The 15,741-nt window shown below is 41.2% G+C and overlaps 2 protein-coding genes across 3 annotated transcripts in view; both read right to left on the minus strand.

Moving 5' to 3' along the window:
• Nucleotides 1-8,945, minus strand: part of SH3KBP1 (SH3 domain containing kinase binding protein 1) — a 206,146-nt gene extending 197,201 nt beyond the window's left edge. For both annotated transcript variants that reach the window (XM_056501773.1, XM_056502024.1), the window contains exon 1: nt 8,328-8,945. In XM_056501773.1, the coding sequence (XP_056357748.1) occupies nt 8,328-8,331 (4 nt within the window). In that variant the 5' untranslated portion in view covers nt 8,332-8,945. The remainder of the gene's footprint in view (nt 1-8,327) is intronic.
• A 5,552-nt stretch (nt 8,946-14,497) lies between these two features.
• Nucleotides 14,498-15,741, minus strand: part of BCLAF3 (BCLAF1 and THRAP3 family member 3) — a 32,408-nt gene continuing 31,164 nt past the window's right edge. The window contains exon 12 of the mRNA XM_056502152.1: nt 14,498-14,683. Coding sequence (XP_056358127.1) covers nt 14,654-14,683 — 30 coding nt within the window. The 3' untranslated portion in view covers nt 14,498-14,653. The remainder of the gene's footprint in view (nt 14,684-15,741) is intronic.

A 15,741-nucleotide genomic window follows, 5' to 3' on the forward strand; every position in this document is an offset into this window, starting at 1 on the left:
ATTAACAAGGAATCAAGATTAACAGTAATCTAGTATCAGACTGAGATTAACAACTCTACTAGTTACATGATCAGCTCAGTTCAGCAAATGGCTTAGAATCCTAAAATGAGATGAAACATAAATGTTATCGTTTTCATTTTAAAAATACAACAAAAGTACAGAAGAGTATTAAAGTTGAAATCTACTAGTTGAAGAGGTTTAACTGTTTGACTTCAATATCAATATTTAAATCTGAACCAAATCTAGATTTCAAGATTGCATAGTGATTAACCTTTTCTTTCCCGCATAGAATCTAAAAATACAGATATAAAAAAAGAAAACCTTGTAAGCTACCAAGCTGATGCTCTCCTCAACTGTTGGCACCCTGATGTTTCTCTGAACAAAAATTTAAATCAAATAATGGATGGCACATGCCATCCAAAAAAAACTTCAATATCATGAGGATTTATAAATTTGTAGACACTTTTTTAACACTCCTGGAACTAATTTGATTTTTCATTTTATTAGCAAGTGAAGGTACAAGTCCTTACTACCAGGCCTGCCTTCACATGGGGTGATTTTGTCTTCCCTGCTAGCAGGACCTGTCTGGGAGCAGTGCTGCTCGCTCTCAGGTGTTGAGGAATTCCCATGCCACAAACTGCTGGACTGTGCCCTCGAGGCAAGGCTCTCAAGCTCAGCCTTTACTGGAAGGCTTTCACTCTCTGCTCTCATTTTTCCATCCCTTACTTTCACCCAGCCATTAAAAGTCTGATGGGAACAGAGTCAGGTTCCTCTAGGGTAAGGATTTTTTTTTTTTGTAGGAATTGTTTGAAGTATTTTGGCTGCCTTGTGTAGGTTTTGAGGGTTTCTTTTATGTGATAGTTTAAGCAGAAAAGTTGGATATTTGTATTCAATGAAAATGGCAGTTCTGCAATTTCAGTGAACTGTAAAACTGGGCTGTTTTAAGGTGGTCTTCTTTAGAGTGAAAGGTTTTGATAGGATATTTTTCAACAAAGCTGTTGATGGCAATAAAGACATGTTCATAAGAAATGAATAATGAAAAATAAAAGTACTGCACTAGTCAATCTTCATTAACAAACAATTCAAATATTGTTTATAAATAAGCATCACCATTCACTAATCCTTGCATTTGGAAACACAAGGCCAAAGCTAGAACATCTTTCTTATAAGTGACCCAAATTTAACAGCAAAGAATTTTTTTAAACCCTGCCATAACAAAACCTCTAAATAAAGGCATCTTTTTCTGGGCACAGTCTGGAATCTCTGGTGTGCCCTTTGACAGTGGGAAATAGAGGAGCACTAACAGCTCAATAAGAGCTCAGTGAGACCTCACAGAAAGAACAGCAGGAAAGACAAAAACACTGAAAAATTAAGCTGGGGTCTTGCTGCTTGCCAGTTTTATATCTGTCACCAGGACAGAAAATTTTCAATGCTGCACAAGCCTATCAGGAAAAAAAAAATCCACTCTGCCAAGTTACCAGAGTATGAAAAATGATTTTTGCCACTGGTGAGGATGAATCAGCAACCACAGATAGAGAACATCTTAACTTAAACCTGATGTGAATCTTCTCAGAGAATAGTTTTACAATCAGCTCAAAAATGGAAAGTTCTGTATGTGTACACTTATACTCTGATACTGCTGCAACCTTTAATTAAAACCTTTGTAAATCCAGCTCACGGGGAAAGACAGGGCTATGCACAAAGACAGCCAGGCTGACACTAGTAGTCCATTCAGCACCAGCAGTTGCACTGACCTCCAAGAACTTCTCACAAAACTAACCTAAAATGAGCAGGAAAACACCCTGAAGTGACTTCTGTGTGTGTTTGTTTTGAGACCTCATTATCAATAAAAAGCACCAGTATGTTGTTGCCTTTTAAGGTAACAAGCAAGGTCCTGGAAATTACAAGTAGAAAAGACAACATGTTATAAGGATTCCTATTTTGCAGGGGTGGATTTTTGTTTGCTTGTTTTAAGTGAGTTGTTTGGTTTTGTTTTTCTGTTTTTTGGTTTGTTTATTTTTTTTTTTTAATTTAAGTCACAAATTCATTAATGACAAATTACCTGTGGGACATAAACCACTTAATTTTTAAATACAAGCAGTGTGACCACTGAAAGCTAATTAAATATTGATAGATCATTTTGAATGCTTTGGGTTGGGAGGGACCTTTAAAGATCTAGATCTAGTCTAATTCGGCCTTGACTTGCAACATATGCAATGAATCTATATTGACATTTTCAAAAAGCATTAGTTCCCTGGGGAGCTGTGCACCAATGCTGACTTTGATCTTCAAGTAAATGAATAGACTTACACTGGTTTTGGTGTGAGTGGGTTTCAATTGTCAGAAGTGATTTAGCTGCACAGTATGAAAAACAGAGAACGAGAAAAAGAGGAACTTTTTCCTTCTGTACAATACTCCTAATGAAATTCAAAAGACACCTCTTTATACTGACACTACAGATTAATCAGAAGTTAGGGATATTTTCCTTGTATAATTGTTCAGCTGTCTATAATACATTATCTTTGCTGCTAAAGAGAATTTTTTTCAGCACAGACATAATTTCTGATCCACAACTCTACACAATTGTTCATACTAAATCAGAAGCACAAATTCTCAGCAACACTCCCACTGTAATACAAACTGCTGTAAGACTGGGAACAAAGACACCTTCTCCCCTTCCACTGCTCATCCTCCAGGGTGTTCCATTCTCTAAGGCAAAGTTATGTTAGGAACAAAGCATAGCCAAGACCTTGCAAAGTCATCTCACCACACAGCTTTTATGTGGATTTACCACTGCATTCTCAAGAGTTGCTTTCTACTGATGCTTCTCAGTTATCAATAATAAAAAGGAGGGGAAAGACAACTTCATTTGATAATACAATCCCTGACTACTGAACTGCAATATTTGCATATTCTCTCACACAGGGACTTCAAGCTTTTATTGTGTTTCCTCTCAGTGTGAAGCACACTGCCAGCAACTACATTAGCTGAATTACTGAATCTTGATAATCACCTCCTCTCTTATTCCCCTCCCCCTAATATATTCTTTCATCATTCTTCACTGTACAGAATGTGGATATGCCCTGAAGCTACTTCCTGCTTTTGCATCAAGGGAAAACATCCGCTCCCTGGTCCAGGATTTTAAAAACCACACAGATAGGAACCATACAAAATCCATCATCATTTTTTATAAGCTTGCTCTATAGCAGCAGGATCAGAGCAAAACAGCAGATACCATCTCTGTGGCTGTTTCCACTCCTTTGATCTCATCAGGGCTAACCTGCTTGCAGCACGTCAGTGACCTCTAACACATCAGACCTGAAATTTCAGCTGCTCATTTCACATTTCCAAGCTCTCCTTTTTCTCCTCCTAACACATGTGACCCTTCCCCTACAAGCAGGAAAGGAGTCAATGCATTATCTACAAGGTCAACACTGATCTTCTATACAAATTCTGATATACCAGCAGTATACTTAAAACACCCTCTAACATCCAGTGAATAACAATTGCAAAAAAAGCAGTCATAATAACATCAGAGATAAATTGAGATAAATTGCATATATTACATTAGTAGCAGCTTAAATAGAAATATGTGTGCACTCAGCATTCATATCAAAAGAAAACTGCTTCTCAATAAAGTGTTTTATTACATTACATTGTTATTATTACAAGCCCATTACATTGTTTTCTTAAACCCAGGCAGGAGAAAAAAAAACAAAACCCTTTTCTAGCAGTTCTATTGTAATTTTCTACATATGAATCTTTGATTAGCACAAAAACAAGCAAGAATTCTGATCTTTTAAGAAAGATTTTAAGTATACTATTTTAAGTATTATGTTCTTTATCACACTTACTGAGCTAAAAGCAACAGTTAATACAAAAAACAATTCTAATGGAGAGTCTGAGGAAGTAAAAGCTACTGAAAAGGATCAAGCAGAAGAGGTGCCCCAATGAGAAATTATTTTTATAATCTCTTACATTTACACACATATTTACATATTTTGTATTGCTTGATTTCCAATTCCAATCTTGATCCATTTAGAAGGCAGCTCTGACAACCTTTTATGACAGGAATGTCATTAACTCCTGAATTTCCTGAGGAAAAGAAAGCTTCACACCAGCTATTTTTAAATGAAACTATACAGATTACTGAAAATATTTTATTACAGTTTATGAAAACTTCACTGGAACTCAGACCATAAGTCATTCACAGACTTGTCACCAAATCACTGGACCTCTGATCCTCAACAGCTCCAATGTAGCTGCCTTCTTGTGAGAAACAAACCTACCAACAACCACAAAAGAACTAAAAATCAATAACACACCCTATGAGGAGAATAAAGACTTTTTATAAATTGGGAAATATTTTCACACAAAATTTTCCCTGCAAAGTCACTTTACAGCTTATTTTAAAAAGGAAATCCAAGTCAAAAAAGTCATGCTAATCATCTTTCTTATTATGTTTCCTTATTCAGCTGAAAATGTTCAACTGCCTTCAAGGATGACTAGAATGACAAATATAATTTCTATTTGAAAAATCTTACAGCTATTTTACTGAAAGGCTCCAATATCTCTTCCATTTTGGAAAGGCAACCACAAGCACACCTACCATCTTCTGTGAGTGATGTGTACAACTTCTGCTAAGCTCAGGACTCAAAAATTTGTCATTTCAAATGGGAGCATGGAGTTGCTGGAGTTCAGCAGCTGCACTCCCCAGGGCTCCTGCTGCAGTGAGCACTCTCCAGGTGTCACCATGGGGCCAAGCAGAAGTTTGGATGCAGGCAGACTCTGGTGCTGGAGGTCAGCCTGGCCCCACAGGCAGGAAATGTGCTCAGAGCACTCCCTCTGTTGATGCTGCGATAAGAGAGAGGCAGCAGCATCTCTGAAATGTGTCAAGAGAAACAGAGGAGAGGGAAAGTTGAGGGCAGAGGATAAAGGAGAATTTAGAAAATGAAAAAACAAATTAAGAAGGGTAAAAACAGAAAAAGGGATTGAAAGTAGTACAGAATAATCACACTGTCACATAGACTAAATTCTTTTGATTGTGTTACTTCTTGGTGTAACATTCCTTTGGTGTGTACAAACTAGCTGCAGTATTCCACAATAAAGCACCTTTTCCAACCAATTATCTAAAACCACCCAGAAAACAGCTGTCTGCCAGTGTAAGTAATCTAACTGGTTCAAAGGGCACAAGACTGGATCCAAACTCCCAGCTATGGTGGCAGCAGAGGTGATCAATGTGATTTCACAAAAAAGAAGTGCTTCCTCTCTTCCCCTTTCCAAAAAGCTTCAACAATACCTTGAAAAACATTTAGATGAAAAATACTGATGAAGAAAATGTTTAAGCACTGTGATGGAGGTTTCAGCTGCATAGCTTCATTGCAAAGTTATTACACAGGACCCACACCTCATTTAATGCACTAAACTGGTTGTGCTTTGAACATGAGAAAAAACTGCACAGCAGAAGAAAGGATTTTCCTTCATTTACTGCAGAAGTTGGGAGGTGTGTCTCGACTGACAGAAGGAGCTGCACAGCTGCTTTGTGATGGTGGCAGTCAAATGCTGCTCTCTAGAATCACATTTCTAATCTTGCATTTTCTAAATTTGATAAGCAGTACATTTCAAACCAGGTTTTCTCATATCTACTTTGTTTTCAGCACCTTCAACTTCAGGAGGACAGTCTGATGTGTAGGCAACTCATGGTTTTGCAGTTAAGACTGAGCTCCATGACCATACCAGAGTCTAAGCAGTTTCAAAATAAAAACAGAACAAAACAAACCCAAAAGTAGCAACAAACAAACAACCCACACACACACAAGTCCCCACAAAACATCACACCTTTGTTTCTCAAACATTTGAGGGGGACCAAGTTTGTTTCACTGTGTTTATGATTACCTTTAAGACCTTTGCCTTATCCCATCCCTTTTATGTTGTAGAGAACTAACATCATTATTTCACTCAACTCTCCTGAGAAGTCCATTCCAAGAGTAAATGAATTAATTTTAATGTACTCTGCCTGTAATGTCATAGAAGAGCTCATAAAACATCAATTACACAAAGTATTTCTTGTAAGATTTGGGGTATGTGCTATAAAAAAGCACTGAATCTCAGTATACAGGTATGGATAACATACACCCACATATACACATGCACAGGGGTGAGCTAAAGACAACTCTCCAGTGCCACACAAAAGATATAAATGGTTACTATAAGAAGGCATACAAGTAACCTAGAAATAAAACATTAGGAATCTTAATAGTATAGTACACAAAGAATTCACCTATTCTCTTCTGCATTTGAGACACCTTACAAAAATGTCAACTATGTAAAAAATGTTTTTAATAAAACTGCTTTCATTTGAAATCTCCTAGAAAGATTTTGCTTTCATAATGTGCATATCTTCACTTCCTTATACAGTTTTTCCATTAGTTTGTAAGCTATGAGAATTACTTACCATTTAAAGATACATACAGCAATTAAATCATATCTACCTGCCCTCCACTCCCATTTTGCAAAGCAAAGTATGATTGAATCATGATGATTTGGGAAAGTCATCATCCAAATGAGCTTTAAAGAAGCCAGATGTGTAGGATCACTGCCCAGGAGAGGGATGGGTGGATAGAAAGAAAAAAGATGGCCTTTACTAGCAACTTACTGTATTAAAAACATTCCTAGAGCTCTATCAATGCAAATTACTTGGTTGGTTCTTTATTGCTTTATTTAATCTTTTGAACCATGAAAGCTAATATTCAGACTACGGAGTAAATTGAAATCAGAAAAGTCTTATTGTATCACAGTACAAAGTTAGTAAGAAATAAATGTGTGGGAAGAGGATAAGAAACACATAAAATTATTTTTTTAAATTATTTCATATGGCATTCCCTACTGGGTACAGGTTCTGCTCCATTCAGCAGTTACAAACCCCACTGCTCAATATAACACTATGCTTAAAATCTCATCTCTTGTGACAGAAGACAGAAGTTGAGAGTGAGCCGGCAAAGCAGCCTTAAGGGAACTCCTACAAAGCCCCCAATGAACGGGGGCAGCCTGGGATGCCGGGCTGCTGTCAGCACTGCCGGGGCTCAGCCGGATCCATAGGGCCGAGCGAGCTGCAGAGGGACGAGCCCATCTCAGCCCGAACAGCAGAGAGACCTGAAAGTCCATAGCAAAAACCTTGTGCTTCATCTGCTAATGCACAGGTGGAGCATCGCTCCCACAGCACCCCGCAAACTAATCTCTCAAAGAACAAAGGGACGATTTATTTCCTACTATGTTGCCAATGTCACCGTATTACAACAGGTGAGACGGTGTAAAATGTCTTCCCACATAACGCATTCTATTCAGTCGTTTCGGTGGTTCTGCTCTCAGGTCCCCTCACAGCCCGACCGCATTTCCGCCGCCGTGAGCGAAGCGGGCAGCGGGGCCCGGAGACATCCAAGCGCCGCCGTTCGGAGCCCCGCTCGCTGCTGTCTCCAGACGCCGGTGTGTGCACCACGGCTGCCACCGACAGCTGCCGCTTCTTTTGTTCCCGCCTGTCCGTCATTTTCCGCCGGGCACCGCGCTGGGCACAGCGAGCGGCGGGCGCAGCGCTCAGCCAGCCCGCGCCTAGCACCGCCGCATAATGGGACAATTCATCCCATCCTCCCTCCCTGCCCCTGCACAGGTAACGGGCGCTGCCCTGCCCTGCCCGGGCATCCAGGCGCGGCCTCTTCCCGAAGCCCGCGGGTGACACCTCACGGGCAGCGGCGGCCGAGCGCGCCCGCCCCCGGCAACGACGACCCCGCGCAGCGGCCGCCCCCGCCCGGCTGGGCACTGAGGGCGGTGAAGGGCAGTGCGGGGCAGTGCGGGGCACTGAGGGGCAGGGCAGCGCATCCCCCAGCCCGTCCGCAGCTCTCCCCGCCGCAGCCCTCGGAGCGCAACCTGCGCGCCCGGCGCGGAGGTCTCTCCTCTCCGCCCGGCCCGGTGCCACCACACCCCAGATGCCCGCGGAGGGCCGTGCCCGGCGGGAAGGCGGCGAGGCCGGGCAGCAGATGCTCGGGAGGGTTCGGAGCAGTGTCAGCCCCGCTCGGAAGCGGCCACGGCGGCAGCCCCGAGGGGAACCCAGCAGTCGCTCCGCCGCCGCCAACCCCGATCTCTCCGCTTGTCACATGAAAACAATTACTGCCTCGGCCGGGGGAGGGGAGGAGAAGTTAAAAGCCGTGAGGCGAAGGAGCGGAGGCCGGTGGCGGCCACCTCCCTCCCGCCGCCCCCAGAAGCACATGCAGCCCACCGGCCAGCCGGGAGCCCAGCTCGCCTCCCGCACCGCCACCTCGGCCGCCTGAACTCACCCATTTATGTCGAGCTGGGCTTCGCCTTGCAGCGACAACAGGCTGAAAGTTTGGGGCGGGTGGCCACGGCGAAGGAAGGGGGCGAGGGACCGCCCGAGCCGCCGCCGCGCGGAGCGGAGGCGCTGACAGAGCCGCTCCCTCCTCCGGCGGCCGCCGCGCTCAGCACCCGCCGCAGCCGGGCTGCATCCTGCGTCCTGCGCCGCGGCTCCCTCAGCGCGTGGAGAAAAGGGAAATATATAGAAATCAGGCGAGAGAAGGGGCTCAGCCTTCAGCTCCTGCGGGCACCTGGGTCCCCGCTGCCGCTGGGAAAAGCAGCCCAGGGCGAAAGCGCCCGGAGGAGCCCGTGCAGCCGAGCCGCGGGAGGGGCGGGCGGCGAGCGCGGCGGGGCGGGAGCGGCTCGGGCTGCGGGCGCGGGCAGCGATCGCCGCGGCTGCCGCTGCTGCTGCCGGGGCGAGCGGCGGCTCCGGCTCCGCGCTGCGGGAAGTGTCGCGAGACTGCGCCAGAGCCGCTGCGCCGCCTCGGGCCGGCGGCAGAGGAGGGCGGGGAGGGCGGCAGGAAGCGGAGCCGCGCTCGGTCCCGGCGGGGGCAGGGGCGGCGGGGAGCCGAGCCGCGGCGGGCAGCGGGCTGGCTCCCTCCCTCCCGGGGCAGGGCTCGGGCACAGGGAGGGGCGCGGGGCGCGTCCTCGCTGGGCGCTGGCGGAGGATGGAGAGCGCTCCCGGGCGGCGGCACGGGCACCGAACCGCGCGTTCGTGCCCCGCACCTGCCCCGCACCGCACGGCAGCCGCGCCCTGCCTTGCCCTGCCCACGGGGCTCCGCTTTCCGAGCGATGCGAAACGCACCGGCAGCGCCGCAGGTGCCCCTCGGCTCTGCCCGCCCCCCTCTTCCCCGCACACACCGCTTGCGTTTAGGAGTAGGGAAGGAATAAAAGACAAAAAGGGAAGATGAAGAGTGCCTTTGGGCTGGCGTTGATGTTTCACTAAAAAGAGCAGCGTCGCACAGGAGCACGGATTGTTCATACTGCAGAAAGCCGCGAACCCCCCGCTACAGTAGCGGTGCGCACAGATCAGTAACGTGCCTGGACAGAAAGGCACGGAAGGAGGGTGGGGAAGCTTCTGCACAGGCACGTCTGCCCACAGGTAAAGACCCTTGGGATAAAACCTGCAGTAGCAGCAGAGGACAGAGAAGCGCAGACAAAAAAAAAAAAAAAAAGCTAGGATAAAGTATAGGTAACATTTTACAGCATGAGCAACTTGACTATTAATGAAAGAGTAAGCAAAACGAGCCTGTTCTAACCTCAGGTAGTTAATTTGCATACGAAAACAGAAAACTGCCACTAACAAAATATAATAACATTTTCGTACTTTTCCATCCCCTGCAAAAGATATTTTGAAGAAAACTTTTTTTAACCTGAAATTTACGCCAAACATTAAATCTTCAATCAAATCACTGAATTATTTATAAGTAAAAATTTTGTGAAAACATTTATTGTCTGTAGAAACAAAATTTACATTTATTTTATATAAACTATGTTAAACATACATATAAACATACCTACATCTTACTATATACCCTTATGAACGAGGCTTTTAGATATGGGGTAACATTGTCAAAAGCACCGTTGTGGATTCAAATACTACAGACTTAAAATGCATTTGCATTTAACTCCAGCTTCAGTAGTTTAAAAATGTAATTTCTTATCCACACTTACAAATAATTACATTAAAGGCTTCTCTAACTGTGTTTCCATGTGCACATACATGTACACATACACGCATTAGACAGTTCTTGAGAAACTACAGTATAAATAACATCAACAATCTATTCCTTAGAAGTGGACAGTAGTACCCCTCATTCAACTGGGAGTAAAAAATTACTGCTATTCTTAAAACAAAACAATGAGGCTTGTTTATTCCTTGAAGAACATACTCGAACAACAACTGTTTCCACTGCCTCTTCCCCTCAATACTAAAGATACAAGAAGCCAGTCACAAAATGAAAGCCATCTACTACATTATTTACAAAAAATGAAATATTAAAAAGACAACATGAGATTTAGACTACTTAGACAAAATTCAGACCAATGAACAGTGAACAGAAGAAAACTGCATTAAAAGTGGCAGGCTATTAACCATGTGGCTAAATACCTACTCAAAATCTCTCCAACAAAAAACACCAGGGATGGAAGGAAGGGGCAGGTGTTATGACAAGAGTTTTCTCTGATCTTGACACTGAAAAATAATGCTCACAAAGCTCAAAACAGAACACATTTAAATCTTCATGGCTATCCTTAAGGTCTGTTAGGGAGTCAAGTGTCACAAGGAGGCTTTCAAAAGATCTTGAAATGGCTTTTATTCTTTCTTTCCTTCGTAAGGAGGCTGAAGAACTTCTTATCTTCAAATTCTGCAGCACTGGAATGAAGTCTGTCAAGGGTCAGAGTTCTGTGCAGAAACATCTTTTTTTTCAGATTCATTAGGATGCAAGTCTGAAGTCTATCTTTCAGAGGGCTCTCCTATAAAGGACTGTGTAAACTGCTGTTCAGATGCTTAAAGAAAGCACACAGTATGGGAAAAGCTTTCCTTTAGGAAAGCAATGAAATTAAAGAAATCCCTCCATTCTAAGGTGAATACTGAGAAATCAGTCTCTGTTATGATCTTTTTATCATCTTCTTCCAGCGACTCTCATTATCCATTTCACAGACATGGCAGAAATTACCTTCCGACGTATAACAAGCAAGTTTGAAGAACTCTGCCTTTAATGCCACAAAAGCATAAGCTTGGGGTTTGGTTCTGTTTTTAAAGCAACTAAGTTCATTTAAAGAAAACTCAGCATTTCAGCCTTGGGCCCTAGGGCAGATGGGAGCAGGTAAACATTACACAGCAGGTGATAGATCAGCTGGATTTACTCCTATCCTCTGCTATCAGTTACCTGAGTTGAGACAGTTACTTTCAGATCTCAAGACCATCTATATCTATCAGGTAAAAAGATTTCAAACATGTAATCATTAGAGTTAAGGCAGGCTTTTAGAAACCCTGCAATGTGTTGCTTCTTACCAGCCCCAGAATTTTGTTACACTTGTGAATTCAATCACCACAAATTTAAAATAAGTATTCTAATAAATTTATGCAGAAATTAAATGGATCAGCAATATAAATGCTAACATCATAGTAACTCACTATTTCAGACACTTAAAAGGAAGACCCTAGTCATATTAAACCCATTGCATTTTCGATAGCAATTAAAAACAAAATTTCACATGTGAGCAACTGAAAATGACAGCATTTAACAGCCATTTCAAGCTAAACAAAACAAAGGCAATTCACATTTGTATTTTCAGAGTATAAAACAAAGCTAGAAAGCTCTTAAGACAATCACATTTTTAACTTGCCCTTCCAGTACAAAGTGACAGACTTTACTAATGAAAGAGTCACTGTTTTCCTACAGAGGCTTACACACCTATTTAAAGTAAACAGTTATTTTAACAAGAACTGTTATCAGTCCATGCTCTCACTAGAAAGAATGCAATGTACTTAAGTCTTTGCACGTTTTCTACAATGCAGTCACAATACCAAAAGGCACCAGGTTATTCAAGTAAATTGACCTTTCTTCTACTTAACCATTTCTCTTGTGCCTTCACAACCCAAACAGTAACTTCAATGCATTGCCCTCAACCAAACACTGTGTTCCAGTACAACAGAATTTTCTGTGCTAAAACTATAAAGAAGCTGAATTGGATATGAGTATATACACACAAGTCTCAGCAATTCACAAAAATAAATCTACATAGCAATGTCTTGTATCAGAGTAGATGCTTCTAGCACCTAATTCATTATTTCTCTGTGCATTTTTTAGAATGTGAGAGGTTTTATCATAACAGAATCCAAAATTATTTAAGTAAAATTATCGGTAAAGAATGTGATTTGAGCAAATGGGATCATACAAAAGATAAACCAACTGAAACAGTGACTACATTTCATATGACATTCATCTTAGGACCAAGGGGTGGGAGGGACCAAAGACCGCAAACAAGCCAAAAACCCACAAACTTCTTTGCAATATGTTGTTGTAGAAATAAACACAACACTCAGCTGTAAAGTGCAAAACAAATTAGAGATCTAATCATGACCAGATAAAATAAAGCACAAAATCAGGAGTCAGTCATATGTTGAAACCAGGTTAAAGCAGCATTAACTGACTGAAGTCTGACTACTCCAGCATTACTTCCAAACTACCATGACAGAAGTTTCTTCATGTATCCACTTTTCCCATTTGCTCAACAAAGAGTTCTCTTGCAGAATTTAATAAGAACACTGCAAGAAGCTTACAGACACAGCAGTATCCTGTTGAATAAGACAATACAGCCTCAGTAGTTTGTCCTGTATCATATATGGTTTCACTTCTCACATCTTCTACAGTGCACATTAGAGCAGTGTGAAGGACTGGGCTTCAGGGCAAACCTGCTCCCCTCTGCAGGGCATGTGCAGCACTCCCAGCAGCCTGATCAGAACTGCAGCTACTCCACATGTGCTTTGGGTTGACTCATTTAACATGTTGTTTCAGTTCCTTATTTTTATCTCCCAGTAAATCTACACAGGATGACTGCCAGATTCATCACTGACAGCATTAAGTAAAAAACCACTTTCTTATCTGCAGAAGGTTGCCTACCTCTGTTTGTCCAGCGAGTTCCTTCCCTTCCACTTCCCATTTTGTCTATGCATATCAAAGTCACTGAAGAACTAGTTAAATTAATAATTGCTATTTAAACCGAAAACCTGTGTTTTAGAAACAAACCATCTGTTATCACTGAATGACCATGACATCAATGAATGTTGCACACTTCCTGCCTTATTCCCTATGAACACTAAGCGGAACACCCATGAACTGAAGAGCTCAAGTCACAATAATTTTAGATATTCTGAATCATAACTACATTTTCCAACAGTCTCTCTACTGAAGGCATTTTGGAAAAAAACATTACAAACAAGCATGCAGAAATCACATCCTGGCTTTCCACCCAAAAAATCAAATTTCCTTTTTTGTGAACATACCTCCAACCTAGAATTGGAATTCTGGTCTACCAGCCACAACAGACTAGCCTGCATTCTATATGGAAATACATCTGCCTGCATGTATTGAGGGTATTGTGAACAACTTTTTTCTTGAAAAAGAACATCTTTTAAGACTACGTGCTATGCATCCTTAATTTACTGTCAGTAAGAAGTCTGAACAATCTGCAATACATACACACAACTCTACTATAGATAATGAATTAAGGCAAAGGCTATAAACAGGAAATAAACACAATACTGTTTATAGCTGCTTATGAAACAGGTCTGGCTATTTTGAGTTTTGCACATAGCCTAACAATACTGCAGTTCAGTAAACTTCAGAGAATCATTCTGAACAAAATCACCAGCTATCTGCATTTAAAGCTGTTTCAATTATGAACAATTCCTTTGTTAGAAGACATGCTTTCAAAAAATTACATTTTCTGTTTTTCTTGTAATTTAATACTTCAGGCCCCAATTTTAGAATTCACAAAACTACCAAATCATTTATGACAAAAATGTTTAGAGAACATGTGGCTTGGTCAAGAATCTCATACACCAAAATATAATGAGATAGAATAATTTTGAATACAGACCAACTAATCTTCTAACAAACCCAAGCATGCTTTCAGTGCAGTTATAAGCTACTGCTACAGTACTTTACATACCTGCCTGTTACCATTAATTTTAATCAAATGCTGAAAGTTGTCCCAACATTCTAACAATTTACAAACATATATACACCCAAGTGTATATTATTAGTCCAAAGTAATACAAAATACTGTCTTATGGAAATAACTGAACAGAGGTGTAAAATCTATTGCACAACCTAAAAGGTCATTAATTGGAAAATCCTGAGCTAATGTGCTATTACCAAACAATTCAGGCACTTTTTTTTTTTTTCTTTTTATTATTACATTAGCAATAAACTTTCAACATATAAACCTCTGGGTATAACAACTCAAGTTCCATCTGTAACATCATGCTTAGAGAAAAAGTATTCAACAAATAAGACTCCCTTCAATGACTTTCTTACTTGAGACTGGTATGCAAACAGAACTAAAGGTACATAACACGATGTCTCATTTGAATACTGTACTTTAAAAGCAATTATTAAAACTGTAAAAAAGTTCTGCAGCATTCAAAATAAAGTTATTTTGTAATCAAGAAAGTTACAGCGTTAGTTCCTTTATCCTATTTTAAGTCTTGAGAAAGTTGTCAAAAACCGAACAGATGCTCCCTTTGCAGTATTATCTTTCAACTTCAGGATCTCAGCTCAGTTCAGGTTTCTGTTGCAATATTTAGATTTCCCTACACAGAGAAAAAAAACCAAAACATTACTGTCAGTTGTAATAGCAGAAACCTCCCCCCCCAAACTTCCTAAGTACTGTATGCAAAATGCAAGATTCTTTCAATTATGGATTCAAACAGCACAATTATGAAGATTGTATCTTAGAAGAGACATATGCAGCATTATTATTTCAAATGAAATAAAGTGAAATAAAGATGCTGAGACCTGTTTAACAGAACTTGACAAGTTTTATCATTACAACAGGCAAAATGGTACAATTTCAGGACCAGTTTTGGTTTTTAGGAACTAGCCAACCAGCAAATAGTATGCTGTTAAGAAAATGATTGTCATACTTAGTCTTCAGGATTTATTTTACTTTAACTCAGACACACTCAAATTCATCAGGCCTAAAAAAAACAAACAAACAAATAAACAAAACAAAAAAACAAAAAAAACAAAAAACAAAAAAACAACAAAAAACCACCTCACTGATGATTCTCTGATTCAAATCATAATATCTAGCACGTATCCAAAATGTTTTAAGTGTGCTTTATGGGTTCCAGACAAGAATATTAACAGTCAGTTATAGAAGAACACTGGAAATTATTTGGAATAGCTTACTGCAACAAAATTGTAACATTTCTATATCCATTTTACAAGGTCATAATTTTTTTGGGGGGGGGGGGGGGGAAATATCTTTCTTTTTCGATTTTCCACTAATTCCAATACAATTTAGCCTTCAGAGATAATACTTATCAGAACCCATGCAAATATAAGAGATATTTGCCCAAATACTTCAGTAACAAGTGATCTCTTAACCATGTTTCAAGTGCTTGGCTTTCTTTCAGATGGTTGGGTTTTTTTTTTTAATTTGGTTGGTTTTTTTGTTTGGTTTTTACATATGTGTTTCCTTAAGGGGTTTTGGGGGCTTTTTCTTCTGCTCACTGGGCTGTAAACTTGAGGAGTTTTGCAAACAGCTCTAAGAAACTATCCTTTAAGGTGCTTCTGTGTTCCAAGAGCTAAACTCTAATCCCACTACAAATGCTTATTTATTCAAGTGTATTTACTTGTAGCTGGA

Source organism: Oenanthe melanoleuca, chromosome 1 (assembly GCF_029582105.1).
Source record: "Oenanthe melanoleuca isolate GR-GAL-2019-014 chromosome 1, OMel1.0, whole genome shotgun sequence".
Lineage (NCBI taxonomy): Eukaryota > Metazoa > Chordata > Aves > Passeriformes > Muscicapidae > Oenanthe > Oenanthe melanoleuca.